Here is a 17116-nt window from a genome sequence, read left to right as displayed (position 1 = left end):
CAGAACTCTGAGCAATATTTCACATCTAGAGCAGCCACATCTGGAATGAGAGGACTCAATGATCACTCAAAAAACAGTTATTTTTCATGCACTTTAAAGAATCCTAATATTAGAAGGACCCAGAACTTTAGGTAATTACAGATTCCTCTGATTATTTAGGAAAATTGAGTCACTGTACAGAAGGTATCTCTGTAAAACTAGGGTTGAATAAAATAAGTTGCCAATTATAACAAAGGTTAAGAAATATAGTGTATACATATTTACATTTATACTTGTATACTCTCACATGCACACACATACACATAATTAATGGACTTGACTCAAAGAACATTTGCTCTAACAAACAGCTTTATTGCTTAATTTGTAATTAGGTCCTATTGGCCCGTGTGTGGCATTAATATAAATTGATTGAGAGAAGCACCAGGTGCATTCAATTAAAAGAGCTTTAAAGAGAGGTATCATGTTTTACACTTAGTTGCATTTTCAAAACATATTTAACAGGTTTATTCCAATGTCAGGGTTGCAATAAATAGAAGTCAAGCTGACTTAAAACAGACAAGTCTGTGGGTTAATCTTCCTGTCTCCTGATTTCCATCACCTACTTTGAAGCTATTCAATCATCCATTTGGAGACCTTGCCAAAGCCTGTGGCAGAGCTATGCTTTTCTTCAGTTTGGAATTTTATTAGTCTGAGTCAAGCTAAACATTAGAACTAACAAGGCACAGAGCCAATTATCTCCACTGTTATTTCTGTAAAATGGCTGGATGGACTAAGGTGCAGTGTGAATCAGAGAAACTTAAACAGAGGCATTAAATAAACTCTGGGCCCAGTTGTGAATGTCTTGCCTTTTGTCACTATTCACTTGCTGGCTCTTGGTATGTATGAGGAACCCCTAGGAAGTGACCTGAAGAGCAGGAATCAGAGATGCGTTCGAGTATGATGTAGTGCAATTATTTTTAGACTTTTCCAAAGCTATGAAAAGTTCATGAATTAGCTTACAGCTGCAAATGCAGGCACAGAGGGAAGGTAAAATACACTTAGCTTAGATACTGGAGATCTGTGGGTAATGAGTAAATACTGATCCAATTAGTTGTTATTAATACTGTCCTCAAAAAATATTCCTTTAAATTCAATATACACAACTTACAGTCTTAATATTTCTTAGAGGACACAGACTAATACATACTTTTTCACCTTTTGAAAGAGCTTCAAATTTGATTCCTTGGACAAACTTTTACTTAAGATTGCTAGGAAGGAGCAGTCTCATTAAATTACTTTCTCTCAAATTACCACTTAATTATGCACTGAGAGCACTATAATTTAGCATACTGTAGACTGAATGTTTATGTCCTCTTAAATCCATATATTGAAATCTAATCCCCAATATGATGACATTTGGAGATAGGGCTGTTGGGGAGATGTTATTTGGAGGTAGGGCTTTTGGGAGGTAAATGGGATTATTGCCCTTATAAAAAAGTCCCCAGTGGGCTCCTTTGTCGTGTGAAAATGTGCAGACACGGTGGGAAGACAGAAATCTAAGAATCAGGGAGTGAGCTCTCACCAGACATCAAAATCTGCTAGTGCCTCAATCTTGGACTTCCCAGCCTTCAGAACTGTGGAGAATAAATTTTTATTGTTTGTAAGACTCCCAGATTATGGTATTTTGTTATAATACCATAATAATATTTTGTTATAATACGAGCTACCCAGATGACTGACATACTGCCACTGTAGCCCTCAAAAACCACTGATGATAGGTATATACACCACATCTTCAAAGCACACAATAAACTAAGTCTGTCAAGAAGTTAGCAGATATTGATTGATAAAATGCACAAATGCATTGTCTATTCAAATCTTACACATTACTTAAGAAAAATCTCAATTGCTGCCACATCTAAAGTCTCCCTCATTATTTTTGGGTAAATATGTGCGTGTTTTTGTGTTTCCTAGAATCTGTTTTGTTTTCCCTAATTATTTTATGCAAAGAATCTTTTTCCTCAGCTTGCAAACTGACAAGGAAAGGGGTATGCATGACATTTGATAACTACCTCATGCCTAATTAAGATGTTATAAATTCATGCTTTGCAACATTCTCTTTCTGATCTAACACAGAGCATATAGCCGATGAAATATAAAAGATACAATTAAATGACTTAGAAGTAGTAATGTACTGATAAGGTAGAATGGAATGAAATACAAAATGTTAAGAGAAACTAATACTGTGGGTACACTGGCATATGAGCTTGGAATTAAGCAGAGATGACAAAATATTCTGGATTCTGTAGGATAGAAAGAACATCCCTCACATGCAGAGAAGAACTAGGGTTAGCCTCACGGCTGGTCTCATGCTGGGCCAGTGTGGAACTTTCTGACACTGAAGAGGAGTCTGAAAAATGCCCTAATATACTAATTTTGGGTGGTACAACATTTACTATGTTACCTTTTATAGGGGCACAAAGAAGCAGACAATCTTGCAGCCAGGGAACCTTGAGCCAAGCTACCACCTGGCAACAGGAAATGAAATGACAGATTAAATTAAAAGGAGAGAAAAATATCAATAGTAATTTAAAAATAAGTATGTTTAGAAAATCTGAAAGGATAAAAAATGAATAAATACATAAAAGAAACAAGAAATTATGAACTAAAAAATATGTAAATGAAATAATAAAAGGTAGATAGAAAAAATAGAGGCCGGGCGCGGTGGCTCAAGCCTGTAATCCCAGCACTTTGGGAGGCCGAGGCGGGTGGATCACGAGGTCAAGAGATCGAGCCCAGCCTGGTCAACATGGTGAAACCCCGTCTCTACTAAAAATATAAAAAATGAGCTGGGCATGGTGGCGCGTGCCTGTAATCCCAGCTACTCAGGAGGCTGAGGCAGGAGAATTGCCTGAACCCAGGAGGCAGAGGTTGTGGTGAGCCGAGATCGCGCCATTGCACTCCAGCCTGAGTAACAAGAGCGAAACTCCGTCTCAAAAAAAAAAAAAAAAAATTAGAAATTCTTAAAGTGAAAAGTATTGTTATTGACATAATAAATGGGACAACCTTTAAGTCAGACACAAAGAATAAACAGAAAAGGAATAATTGTTGCACTGATGATAGACTTCTCGGCAGCAACAGCAGATGCTAGAAGACAGTAGAATAACTCTTCACATGTTTGAAACAATACATTTTGAATATAAATTATATATTCAGCTAATATATTATTTAAGAGTGAATTTACAATATATACATTTTTAGCTACATAGGACTAAGAGAATTCCTTTACTACTTGATCATTTCTTTTTTCTTTTCTTTCCTTTTTTTGAGACAGAGTCTTGCTCTGTCGCCCAGGCTGGAGTGCAGTGGCACAATCTTGGTTCACTGCAAACTCTGCTCCTGGGTTCAAGCCATTCTCCTGCCTCAGCCTCCTGATTACAGGCACATGCCACCATGCCTGGCTAATTTTTGTGTTTTTAGTAGAGACAGGGTTTCACCATGTTGGCCAGGCTGGTCTCAAAGGCCTGACCTCAGGTGATCTGCCTGCCTCAGCCTCCCAAAGTGCTAGAATTACAAGCGTGAGCGCTCACGCCAGGCCGTCCATAATTTCACTAAAACAGTTACTAAGTGATAAATTTCCTTCTCCAAAAGTAAAGGAAGGATATGTAAGAAAAAATAATAAATTAATGGTAAAATTGTGAATAAATTTAATTAATTATAAAAAATAACTTATGTAATATAAAAGAGAAAAAATAAAATTTTTAGACAAAAGGTGTGGTATTGGGATTATTTTTAAAAAGCAAAAGTCTTCAGAGTTAGCTAGAAAAATTTATAGTTATGTATGTTAAAAAATATAATTGCTAAAGGAAGAAAGTGATACCCTTCAAACTAGCAAAGGAAAAGCACAAATAATAATTCCACAATGGTAATGATGATGAAAGGAATTGATTAATACACAAGAAAACAGGAAAGCAGGGAGAAAAATATCCCACAAGGATATGGTGAACCAAAAACAAAAAATTAAATGGTAGGCATTGAATTTATCACAATATATTTTTTAAGAGATTAAATTATCCTGATAAGAGATTAGACTGAAAGTAATCTTTCTATGTATTGGTTTCAGAAATGTAATTTTAAAAAATGAGATTATAAAGTTAAAATTAAGGATCCATAATGCTCAAATACTAATCGAAAAAGCTGATAGAGCAGAGTAATTCCAGACAAAGCAGAATTTAAGGCAAAAACATTTGCTGAGACGATTATTTCATTCTAATAAAATGAAGAATCTAAAGGAAGTAGAATACAATCATGAGAACTGTATTTACTTAGCAATATAGCCTTGTAATGCATAAAACAGAAACAAACCCGATTTAAAGGAAATTGAAAAGTCCACATATATTATGGATTTTGCTAAAATCTTAACATTTATATCATAAATAGATAAAGCATATTAAAAATCAGCAGGCATACAGAAATAGCTAACAAAATAATGAGCTTTTTGATTTTTATTGATATATAAATTTGAAAATAATATGAATGAGTTACAAAATAGATCACGTAGATTACCACTAATGTTTAAAAAAACAAAGAATTGACATAACACAGACCACTTAGTATGACCATTGGTTAAAATATTCTATACTCATGTGGCTTTCCTATAGCACTTAAGTTTTATCAGGCACTTAAGCCCTCACAAATTAATGCGTAACCTAAAGTGGTGTTCTAAAGAATGCATTATATTCTAGATTTCATTCAATTTTTGCTGTTTTGTATGCACACAGCCAAATTTTTTTTGTCAATTTATAGCAGTCCTACAAGGCAAATTGATGAAAAAATGAGAAAACTGAACCAAGCCAAATTAGTCTTCCACAATATTAAAAAGCTATATGCTTTTATCCTTTCAGTTTTTTTCAGTTTTATTGAAAATGTGGTAGGCAACTAAAATTAGTAAAGATAAAATAACTAAATTTACTATTTCAAAATTATAATTGACCAAAGCATTCTTCATTATTAATATCAAATTGTTCAGTTTAATATTTAAGCACTTTAAAATTTGTCTGTTCAATAAAAACTTTTATTGATAATGTTGTTACTAAAAGGGAAAAAGGCATGGTCAGCTGTCAGGAAACCAGATGGTGGCTGGTAAAATATTTCAGAATATATGTCACTTTATGAACTTAAAAAAATTATCTTACAAGGTTAGAGATTACAGTTATAAATAGCCTAGGAGAAAAGAAAGGCTAATCACTTTAAAATGAATTTGACGTTTTATCTATAATGTTTACATTGGAGAGAGCTCACGTCTATGTCAATGTTGTCTGATGTATGGTTAACATCATTTTCCCTTTATAAAGCCTATGCCTATCATAGATCATCAGTTTCATTATTGTTCTACTTGGTATTTTTTATTCTAAGACACAGAGGCTCATTCACACATCTTAAGACAAAAAGTTTTTAATGTAAAAATGTATGTATACTGAACTCAAATCGTAACTGAAAAAACTTTGGGAACTAAAGCTGCTCCAGGGATTGATAGTTTTCTCCTCTCTTTTGTGATCCTTATAGTAATTGACTATTCTTGACAGTTCTACCTTTTTTATATCTGCTTCACTCTTCTCTCTTCATTCTTCCCTCAACCAACTTTGTTGGTTGGCGGTATATCCTCAATGATTATGCTTATAATGAATAAGTGGGTAAAATAAGTGGGAATTAGGGAAAAAAAAAAAAAAAAGGAACAAAGGCAATATTGCAGAAGGTTTCAAGAATTAATTAGAAAAGCAGGTGTAAAATGCTTATATAAGTTTGCAGCATATAATACATGCTGCATAAGGGTTAGTCAAAGATTATCAGCTCCATTGTAATTTTACTCATTAAGGTCATACTTTGAGAAACAGGAACAAAGCATGGGTTATGTCTGATTTTTGAAGAGCAAAGATTATAAGACTATATCCAAAATGTTTTATTCCAGCATTTCAGTTTTACAAGTATCAAACATACATTTTTTCTAAAAAAGAAGTTTTTTTTACCATGAAGAGTGACCAAAGAGAGAAGTGGTTAAAATATTTGTTCATAAAGTCACTGTTTGTGTTATAAAGAAAATTTCATTAAGGCACTTAAAAGTGTGTGTTCCTCATCAGTTCATGTGAAAAATAAACGGACTCTAAAAAAGAGAGGCACTGGTTGTTAGAAGATTTCACTAAGCTCAATGCTGATGTAGCGCAGTTATTTTAAATTTCTACTTCTCTGATTTTCTTTTACTTGGTCTCTAGTCTATTACATACGAGTATTTGAATTTACATAAAAGTACTAAACTTCCTATTTATTTCAACAAATAATATACATGTTCCCAAGTGTAGAACAATCCTAAACTATTGTGAAGGCTACAAACAGCCTTTCTCTCATAATGTTTGACAAGAGAAAGCCATTTACCTTCAATAAACTTTTGGTGAAGACAAAAAGATAACTACCAACTCAATGCCTATATCCTTAAGCCAAAGCTACTTTCAAATTTAAAAGCATTTCCAATAATAAAACGGAAAAAAAATTAATAAAAACTACTATCTCCAAAACATCATTTTCATTAATTCAAAATTAGACACTTTAATTAAACATCCCCACCTTTTCATTATCATGCATGGTTAATAATTTCTTTAGATGAAAGTGGTATATATTACTTATTTCTGAAGTTTAATACTTTGGTAATTATTTTGAAAGCTAGAAAACTACTGGAGGAGTAAGAGACAACTGAGACGACTGAGTTTTTGAGGTTATATCCTCAAATACTTGAGCATGCTTTTCTAAAAGCGTTGATCATTTTAAGCATTTACATGACAACGTAATGAAATGACAAGCAATAAAAAACTGAAATTGCAAAACTGGGTTTCATATTTGCTTGTAAACATGACTTTGCTGATCTTGGGTCTTTCAAAACTGTGCTTTTAATGCAACAACAACACAGCTCCTGCTCATAATAAAATTAGAAGAACAAGCTAAATTCTGAACCAGAAACAATTTACAGAAAACAACAACAGCAAAAATAGTAACAACAAAAATAAGTATCACATAATGAAAAAAAATAAAGTACTTTAACAAAATAAAGCAAGTACTGGCTTTTTTTTTTTTTTTTCTGAGACAGAGTCTCACTCTGTAGCCAGATACCAAGCTGGAGTGCAGTGGCGCAAGCTCGGCTCACTGCAAACCTCTGCCTCCAGGGTTCAAGCAATGCTCCTGCCTCAGCCTCACAAGTAGCTGGGACTACAGGTGTGCAACACGATGCCCAGCTAATTTTCTTTTCTTTTTTTTTTTTTTAAGTAGAGATAGGGTTTCATCATGTTGGCCAGGATGGTCTCGATCTCTTAACCTCGTGATCTCCCTGCCTCGACCTCCTAAAGTGCTGGGATTACAGTCATGAGCCACCATGACTGGCCTGGTACTGGCTATTTTTAAAACTAATAGCTATTGAGCACCTGATAGTTGCAAGCATCACATTTAATGCCCACTGTCCTGTTTATTTCAAATTGCCTTTCTCTCCAATGGGCCCTAGAATTAGCCACATGTTAAATTTAAGAAGCGTGGTTTGATACAAGCTCATAAATTACCTATGCTATATATTTTGTACAGTCTCTTCATTCAAATTGCAAGCATTTTCCAAGTGACTAAATTTTACTTTAAAAAGCTTACAAAGTATGGCCATCTAATCAGGTAGTTATTATGTAAATAGATGTGATCTGTATCTAATCCCCAATTATTGAATACTCACCAGCATTGATAACTATTATTTGTCTAAACTTTGCTAGTTATATAAATAACTCATACATTTTCATGCAGGAGGGCTTGAATAAATATCATCATGCAAAATTAGCAAAATATTCATATTATTTAAACATACTTTATTTAAATTTTTTCCCAAAGAATAAGTTTCAAAATCTTTAAGCCCTCAAATGAGAATAATAAAAAAGAATTATTCATTACCAGCCACTTTATTAATCTTGGAGTGTCAATTTTCCTTCCATGGCCAATAAAACAGAAGTTTTGCAAACAATTCAAACTCTCCAATGGACCCACTCCTGCACACTAATCCATTATCTTCTTGGTTGGCCAAGGGAGGCCCAATTATACACATACACCACCCAGAAAATCTGCACTGTCATGTCTCCCTCCTCCAAGTCCACTATCAAAGGCAGGTACAGATTTTGCTCACTTCAAATTGATGATTATAGTATGTACCTACAAAAATTAAAAATGAAAATGAAAAATATAAAACAATTGATAATGATATAGCTCCTTGGGAATATCCCTTAAATTACTCTTCTCTCCAGGAACATCCTCACTGATGCTGAATTTATTCCCACTCTGAGCAGAGTGGGAATTGCAGAAATCCCTGAGGCTTTAGAGGCTAGGCTAAGTGGACATGGATGAAACTTGGAGGTGACAAGATATAGAGGTACCAGACCTCCTGTGACTTTTTTTTTTTTTTTTTTTTAAGTCTCTCTCTGCCTCCAGGCTGGAGTGCAGTGGCACAATCTTGACTCACTGCAACCTCTGCTTCCCGGGTTCCAGTGATTCTCCTGCCTCAGCCTCACAAGTAGCTGGGACTACAGGTGCAGACCACCACACCCAGCTAATTTGTGTATTTTAGTAGAGACGTGGTTTCACCATGTTGGCCAGGATAGTCTCGATCTCTTGACCTTGTGATCTCCCTGCCTCGAAGTGCTGGGATTACAGGCGTGAGCCACTGGCACCAGGCCTCCTGTGACTTTTTAAAAAAGAACAGTGGGGGATTTTCTACCCACGTAGGATGGGAGGACTTACTTTCTGTACAATTATGTCTGCCAGTACCAACCACATATAAACACTTCCATTACATAAACCCAGAGGCAGTTAATATTCGTAATGAAGACAAAAGCACACAGAAAACAATTGTATTTCTCTTAAATCATAGTTTACACCAAACTAATTGAATTTAAAAGTAACTAAACAAGAAACATCAATTAGATATCTATTCTCTCTCGTATAATTAGGTTGTTTTATTGCCCATGTTTCATAACTGTTGCAAAGCAGCTTTTAAAACCTATCATTAGTGTTCCAGAAAAAAGAAATGAGAAGTGTTATATGTTTTGGACTCTAAGGTGTTGTTTTGATAGGTATGCTGCTGTTGAAATTAGATCCTCTTGACAAACAGGTGTTCTCAGTACACATGATTTTTAAAACATCCTGACCTGTTAGAAACAGTTATACTGACAGTTACAGCTACTAAGATTAATCATTGCAGTTGCTCATGAGTACTTTGTTTATATACTAGCCAAATCTAAACCAAAGCAAGTTATCATGAATGAATCTTCTCTACTCTCCTCACTTCGAGCAAGAGAAACAATAGGTTTAAAAGCAAGTTGGTTTCAAAGGTAAAAGAAGCCGAGATCACTCCACTTAATTTCATCCTTGAGAATCTACGTCTAGAAGAGGTATCTGTAAAAGTGGTCTCCATGAAACTATTTAAATGTGTGCTTCTTTTGTTCAACCTTCCTCCCATTTTCCCTTTTCTAGAATAAGCACCATCGGGCGATAAATTAGAGAATACTGTTCTACAAGATCATATTTATAAGTGACAAAAACTTTCATGGCAGTTTCATACAGAAGATGTGCTGGATATATATAATTCCATATATAATATGTAATTCAGCTAGTGGGGACATTTCTTTAGTGCCTGTATTAACGACTCTGTACTCCTTTTTATGTCTTTTTCCTCATTTAGCCTAATGATAATAATAGCCAAATTCATAATAAAATTCAACTTCACACTTACTGGCACATCGTCGACCTTCACAGCCATCATCTGGACTTTCATGTCCACGATCCCATTAATATTTGTAACAATCCTGAAAGAAATTCTGAGTATTACTTTAAATATCTTGAAATCATGTAGCAGAGGTTCACAAAGATTATATCAACTCCTGGCCTTAAAAAGCTGGCAAACAAAGTGAGACATGCTGGAATTTTTTTTTTTTTTTTTTTTTTGAGACAGAGTTTCGCTCTTGTTACCCAGGCTGGAGTGCAATGGGGCGATCTTGGCTCATCACAACCTCCACCTCCTGGGTTCAGGCAATTCTCCTGCCTCAGCCTCCTGAGTAGCTGGGATTACAGGCACACGCCACCGTGCCCAGCTAATTTTTTGTATTTTTAGTAGAGACGGGGTTTCACCATGTTGACCAGGATGGTCTCGAGCTCTTGACCTCGTGATCCACCCGCCTTGGCCTCCCAAAGTATTGGGATTACAGGCATGAGCCACCGCACCCGGCCAGGAATTCTTTTTATTCTATCACCTACTATCCCTTCCATAGACCTGCCCTAATAACCACACTCCCGTTGATTTCTCCTGGAATTCCTTCGGTATTTACATAAAGAACACACAATTTAGCATGTGAAGGCTAGCTTGTATTGTTCTGTAATGAGCTCTCCCATGCTTTACTTCTTAAATGAGATTTTACCCTCCTCAAAGGTAAACATCTTTTGTGCCAGCCTTTCAGCATCACACTGTATTAGTGGGCAAGGGTGGAAACACAAGACCTACTTGGGTGACACTTCTTTGCTTAACAGAATCTGTACTGCTCTTTGCAGACCTAGATCCTTCTCTACTGCATCTTTTTGCCTTTGCTTCCTGCTATACTTTGTATCTCAGTTTTCCATAGGTGGTGGTTATTGCTCTCATCCTTAGATGCCCAGTTCTGCCTTCAAACCCTCATACTTTTTCACCTGCTGTAGTTCAACCACCCAACTACTGATGTTGGCTTGTTCTAATGTTGCACCTTTGCCACCTTCAGCAGCTGGTTTTTCGAACTGGTCCTGCCTTCAGATTGAGCTGATGGTACAACTAAATGCCTCTTCTGGACATGCTATCTAGCTAGACTTTTTCCTGCTTTAGCAACCTTCATACATTATATGGGAATTGGTACATCATACTCAGCTGGAAAAAAAATGGCCACATACAGCAGTAACTCTGCTTACAGTAATTCCAAATTTCTTCCTATTATGGGGCTCCATAGTGGCTCATTATTTCCTATACTCTTCTACAGCCACTAAAGATTTCTAGTTTTCTAGCACTTTCCCTGTGAAATGGAAAGGAAAGAACTTGTCAGATTCATCTTTATAGCAGAATGTTGATTTGCAAATGAAGTGTTGATACATTGTTGATGTTACTTATTTAATAAAGCTGTAGTAGATATTAGCAGGGCAGATAGGTATTCTAAGAAAATGGCTTGACAGAAAAGCTGAAAGAATTTGTTTAGAATTTTAGAATTATCAAAGGGCTTCATGTTCATTTCACCTAGATAGGGAGAGGATATCTCCTTTTGCCTAGAGCATGTCTCAACCATCCAGAATTAAAATGGCTATTCCGGCCAGCGCGGTGGCTCACGCCTGTAATCCCAGCACTTTGGGAGGCCGAGGCGAGCGGATCATGAGGTCAAGAGACCGAGACCATGTTGAAACCCCGTCTGTACTGAAAAATACAAAAATTATCTGGGCGTGGTGGTGCATGCCTGTAGTCCCAGCTACTCGGGAGGCTGAGGCAAGAGAATTGCTTGAACCCGGGAGGCAGAGGTTGCAGTGAGCCGACATCGTGCCACCGCACTCCAGCCTGGCACCCGGCGACACAGCGAGACTCTGTCTCAAAAAAAAAGGAAAATGGCTGTTCCAATGCAGCAAATGGGAAACAAATTTGAGTTGTACTGAAACGGGTTAAGGGCTCTAATTCCTGTCTAGTCTGTTGGTTACACTCGAAGAATATCTGTCTAGTTAAATACATGATCAGTATTGAAAGGGCTTTGTTATAATAGCCAAGAGTACTGGTATGATAAATTTGGCAAGGTTTCAGAGTGCTTGCTCACAGCTAGCAAGCAGAATTCAAAAACGATGTAGAAAGTTGTGTAACTGCAGTTGCACTGACACTTTCATATGTTTAGAAGAGACTTGTATCTGAAGAAAATTCTTTTTTAAATAGTTTCTCAGCGGAGATTATACATTTTTAGTCTGTAGCGCACAGGAAATTCTAGTTACCAATAGCATGTTCGATATGAACAGATCTCTGCCTAATTCTTATGCATAATGAACCCAATTTTCATCTCTTCTCGAAAGATACTGAAAACATGTGTCATAATCTCAGTGTTAGAACCAGACAGCCTCATTTTTCACAATACAGAAGAACCACCAACAGGGTGTAAAGTTCATGTCTGGCATCCAAGGAACATTTCCATAGAACGTAGGAAATATTTAGATGTCTATTTGCCATGGTGGTGGTGTTCCTATGTACCTTCTGTGACCCTAAAGACATAATGTTTGACATTTTTGTTACCAAGTAATGTGCATTCTAGACCTCCTAACCAGGCTGCTGACTCCATCCCTTACCAGATCTTCACGTGGTTCTTGAGCCTCACTGCAGGCTCCAGTGCTAGTCCCGAAAGAAATCAGAAAAGGGTTGAAACCACTGACACAGCTCCTCCTAACACAGGTGTAGTTTCCCGTAGTGAGCAGACCGGGGCCCACAGGAACACTGCATGCTTGCACTAGGCTGTTACCAGTTTCATGGAATTATGTACTAATTGTGTCACTGTGTTTTCTTGTCATACCGTCCCCTTTCTAGGCGGCTCTGGCACCGTTGATTTAAACTATGCAACCGTCTGGTCCAGATGCCGTAGAGACTGATTAGCCGCACAAGGCCACAGAATGCACAACCGCCACCCGGCCAACCCACCTATTTCCTTCACATTCTAGACATCATGACGTCCGAGAGTGGGTCCAACGGGCTTCGGGTGTTCTGGAGACACTACACGCTTCGCAGAGGAATCTTCTCGGGCCCCGAGCGTTGCCCGCCCAATAGGTGGCATCGGCCCCTCTAGCAGGTCTCGCGACAACTCCCGCCCAGCGGCCGCCCTTGCCGCGCGTGCGCAGCCCCCGGAGTCTCCTTCCGGCGTCTCCTTCCGGCGTGGCCCAGGCAGGGTCCGCAGCGCCAACCATGTCGGATTACGGCCTGCCCCAGTACAAGAGCGGGGACCTGGTGTTTGCCAAGTTGAAGGGCTATGCCCACTGGCCGGCGCGAATAGAGCACATGACCCAGCCCAACCGTTACCAGGTGTTTTTCTTCGGAACCCACGAGACGGCCTTCCTGAGCCCCAAACGCCTGTTCCCGTACAAGGAGTCCAAGGAGAAGTTCGGCAAGCCCAACAAGAGGCGCGGTTTCCGCGAGGGGCTGTGGGAGATAGAGAACAACCCCACAGTCCAGGCCTCCGACTGCGTTTTCGCCCCGGAGATGGGCGGTGGAGACGGGCCCCGGCCGGAGCCCGAGGCCGCAGAGAGCGACGCGGACAAGCCGAACCACGCCGAGGGCGGCGGCGACGAACCAAGGATGCCGGACGACGACGAGCCCGCCGAGGAGGAGAAGGGGCCGCTGAAGAGGAGCGCGGGGGACCCGCCTGATGACGCCCCCAAACGGCCCAAGAAGGCCGACCCCGACCAGGAGGAGGAGGAGGCGGCGGCGGCGGAGGCAGAGGCGGAGGAAGCGGCCGACGTCGACGTGGAGAGTCCGCTGCTCGTGGCGGTGGAGAACGGCAGCGCCCCTCGCGAGCCAGGCCTGACCTGCGAGCCGCCTCAGCCAGAGGAGGAGGAGCTCCAGGAGGAAGAAGCCGATGACGAGGAGCCCTCCCAGGAGTGGGATGCCGAGGCCCCCGGCGGCGGAGATCCCGACAGCCTGTAGTTATCACCGTTTCCAGAAGAGCCCCCCCCCCCCCCCGCCCGCCCGTTCCTGCTTTGGCCTGGCTGTTCCTGGAGAATCTGGCCACCGCCTGCAAACGGGGACTGCCTTTTCCCCATCCCCGTCTCGTCCCTCTCCAACCCACTCTCCTTAGTTATGCCCCGTCCCTGGATGGAAGGCCACCTGGCTCTCGCCTCTGTGCCGCCGTGCCTCTGTGATCTGAGTCAGGCCCTCAGTTCGCTGGGATAAAGTGAGGCCACCATCCCTCCTTTCCTCTCCTCTCGCCCCCGCACCATTACCCTCCCTCCCCACCATCACCCTCCCTACCCCTGCCCCATCATCATCACCCCCCTCCCTCCGCTTCCCCCACCATAATAGCCACCGCCTACAAACTGGGACTCCCTTTTCCCCCTCCCCATCCCGTCCTCCTCCAACCCACTCTCCCTAGTCATTCCCGGCCCCTGGATGGAAGGCCACCTCGCTCTGGCCTTTTTGACGCCACGCCTCTGTGATCTGAGTGAGGCCCTCATTTCCCTGGGATAACGTGAGGCCACCATCCCCTGCTTCCCTCTCCTCCTGCCCCTCCACCATTACCCTCCCCCCGTTGCCCACCATCACCCCCCCCGCCCCTTTCTTGGATCCGTTTCCGACTTGGGGCTCAGGCAAGCTGTTTTCAACCTTTAGACACCCCTCTTCAGCCCTCTCCTGCTTCCCGAGGCATTGTGGACCTCCGCTTAGGAATAAGGGTAGGAGTGGAAGGCCTGGAAGATAAAGAGCAGGGGACACTTCCAGAGCCTAGGAAGGGGCAGTCTTCAAGCGGTGGGAGTTAGCAGGCAGGAGAATGACATCTTCTGGAACTCCTGTTCATTCTCCCATCTCTCCCAGCTTCAGACATTCAGGGAAAAGTAGGGCAGCATGTGGGGAATGGCCCCCCCTTCCACAAATCCTTTTACTGACCCAGGAAGTTCTGGGAGTTGCCTTTTTTCATCAGAACATTTGGGGGCTTCCAAGTTGTTTGTGAGATCTGAGAACTTGACTTTGCCCAGTATCCTGGGTGGGGACAATGAAAAATATCTGTCCCCATTTAGATCTCTGGGGCCACTGATGAGATGCCTTGGAAAGATCCTTGGCTGCCCCTTTCTCTCCCCACAGCCTCAAGGCCATCCTATCGTCATATATGTCACTCAGGCATAGAAGAAAAGACACATATTTTAGAAAATCTTTTTTATGTAAGGAAGTTATAAAAAATTTTAAGAACTACCCCTAGGTGTGCCTCCATACTGGCTCTAGCTTTCCTGTTGGTCTTCCATTTCTGAGATGAACTGGAAGGCTCCTTTACTGTTTGAAGTTTGATGACTTGTAAGGCTTTGCTGTTCCTCGGTGTCATTTTCTACTGATGTACCCCAACCTGGTCCCCTCAACAGGTCTAGTATGTGGCTCACTGATAAAGCAGGAAGATGCCTCTCCTCCCATCCTCTTCCTAATGGTCTCTATGCCTTTCTCCGTTTATTGTCTGTCTTACCCCTTCCCCTCTCCCTTGGGCTCTGATGAAAAATTGTTGACTGTAGCTTTGGAAGTTTAGATCTGAGAACCAACCGTAGGATATTTCAGTTCTAGGAAATAAAACAGTTTATTACTTTAAAGCAAATTTTCTCAGGCCTGTTTCTTTGGTTTCTGAAGAATTGGTACGTAAATGGAATGCTCCTCTTATTTTCTATACATGTTGTGTTAAAGCAATTATTTGTAATATACAGGGGCATTTTAGAATCACCCTTGAGAAACCTTTGTTATTTTAAGATCTCTATTCTTCACTTTATAATAGTCATTACCACTGATTTGAATAAATTGGAAGCAAGTTAACTTAGAATGTTTGGATGATGACAAATTAGGACAATGCTTTGCCAAAAAAAAAACTGCTTTGTAGAAAAATAGGGTGAAAGAATTGATCCTTTTTAATTTTCCTGCTGTCCCACATATTACTTCTGTTTCTTCCAATTCTTTACTTATGAAAATAAGATGCTTTATCCTCCCAGTTTGTAAAATAGAGTATCTAGAATATTTTGCATTTGCAAGTGGCTTTGTGCAGATATCTCACGATATTTAAAAATAATCATGGTTACATGTTGGGCATCCTAATTTCTGTATTTATCAGCATTGCATGCATACATGGCTTCAGTCAATACTGTAGTCCTTCTCCTAGAACACCTGTGGCATCGGTAACCAGCTGGGTTGGCAACTGAAGACAACCCTATTTTCTATCCTTGTAAAAATGGTATTATTTTGCTCCAAAATACATAAATCAGATGATTCCTTGTTTTTCGACTACTGTTATTGCAATAATCAATGCTAGAAATGACTAGTCACTGAATGTCTTCTCTTTGCCCAGAAGATGACCTCATTCAATCTTTATAATAATCTGGCAAGGTATACTCAAATTTTTCATTGGAAGAAGCTCTGGTCCGGAGGTTAAGTGGCCTTTCCTGAATTTCACAGAACATTCAGGACTCAAACACAGGTTTTAGTAGTCCAAAGCCTGAGCTCTTTCTCCTGAATTGCATATTTAGAAAAGCACTAACAATGAAATCAGAAGTCAATAAAAGCCAATCTAGTATTAACAAGTAATCATGATAGTAGCTATTACTGAGTCTCTAAAGTGAGCCAGGTAGTGTAGTATGCTTTATACTTAATGTCTTTATTAACACCACTACCTAGTTAGGTAGCTACCAACACCTCTGTTTTGGAGCTCAGGGAGCCAGGGTTCAGAGATGTTAAACAATTTTCCCAAGGTCATACAACTAGTAAATGACAAAGCCAAGATTCAAAAGCAGGTCTTTCTCATTCTGAATCATAGGCGCTTTGTTTCATTATACATTATTGCTTCTCATTGAATAAAACTTTCTACTGAATACAATGGGAACACTTACTTTCCCCTACTATTTTGAAGCAAACATTTAGAAATTTGTAAGGCAAAGAATATATTAACACACATTGCTAGTGAGTGTTTAAACAATATCATTTGGAGCAGCACCTGACAATTGTCTTTAAATGACTTGGTGAAATGATGAGGACAATCTCACATTCAATATTTTTCAAGTTGTATGTGACTATAGGAAGTTTGAATATAGATTGCTATTTTTGCTGCAGGTGGGCATTTGATTTTGATAAGGCTTTTATGGAGGCACATGAAATGATTCAATAAGGTGAAGTATAGAAAATGAAATTACTAACATTGTGTCTGTTTCTTTGCACTATTTCCTCTTCTTGTGCTTCTAATATTGGGGGTAAAAATAGTTGTTCATTAGGACTTAACACACATTTGCCTTCTTGGTGACAATAGTATTGAAGTGAAAGTAGTAATCCAATATTGAAAGCCCAAACCTCACCATTTTGCAACAT

The 17116-nt window shown here is 39.7% G+C and overlaps 1 protein-coding gene and 1 long non-coding RNA gene across 4 annotated transcripts in view; one reads left to right on the top strand and one right to left on the bottom strand.

Annotated features, from left to right (window-relative positions):
- The window catches only part of LOC118152741 (uncharacterized), a 239166-nt gene extending 226453 nt beyond the window's left edge, over positions 1 to 12713 (bottom strand). For all 3 annotated transcript variants that reach the window (XR_013534724.1, XR_008480434.2, XR_004741526.3), the window contains exons 1-2: positions 12379 to 12713; positions 9782 to 9854 (exon numbers count right to left, since the gene is read on the bottom strand). This is a non-coding gene — a long non-coding RNA (uncharacterized LOC118152741). The remainder of the gene's footprint in view (positions 1 to 9781; positions 9855 to 12378) is intronic.
- Positions 12714 to 12929: 216 nt separating this feature from the next.
- Positions 12930 to 15368, top strand: HDGFL1 (HDGF like 1). The gene has a single exon (XM_078370559.1). It carries the CDS (start codon positions 12986 to 12988, stop codon positions 13721 to 13723), a length of 738 nt encoding a protein of 245 aa, XP_078226685.1. The 5' UTR covers positions 12930 to 12985; the 3' UTR covers positions 13724 to 15368.
- Positions 15369 to 17116: the final 1748 nt, after the last annotated feature.

The sequence above is a fragment of the Callithrix jacchus genome, chromosome 4 (genome assembly GCF_049354715.1).
Source record: "Callithrix jacchus isolate 240 chromosome 4, calJac240_pri, whole genome shotgun sequence".
NCBI lineage: Eukaryota > Metazoa > Chordata > Mammalia > Primates > Cebidae > Callithrix > Callithrix jacchus.
The sequence above is the reverse complement of the archived record's forward strand: the minus strand, read 5'-3'. Positions and strand labels throughout refer to the sequence as shown.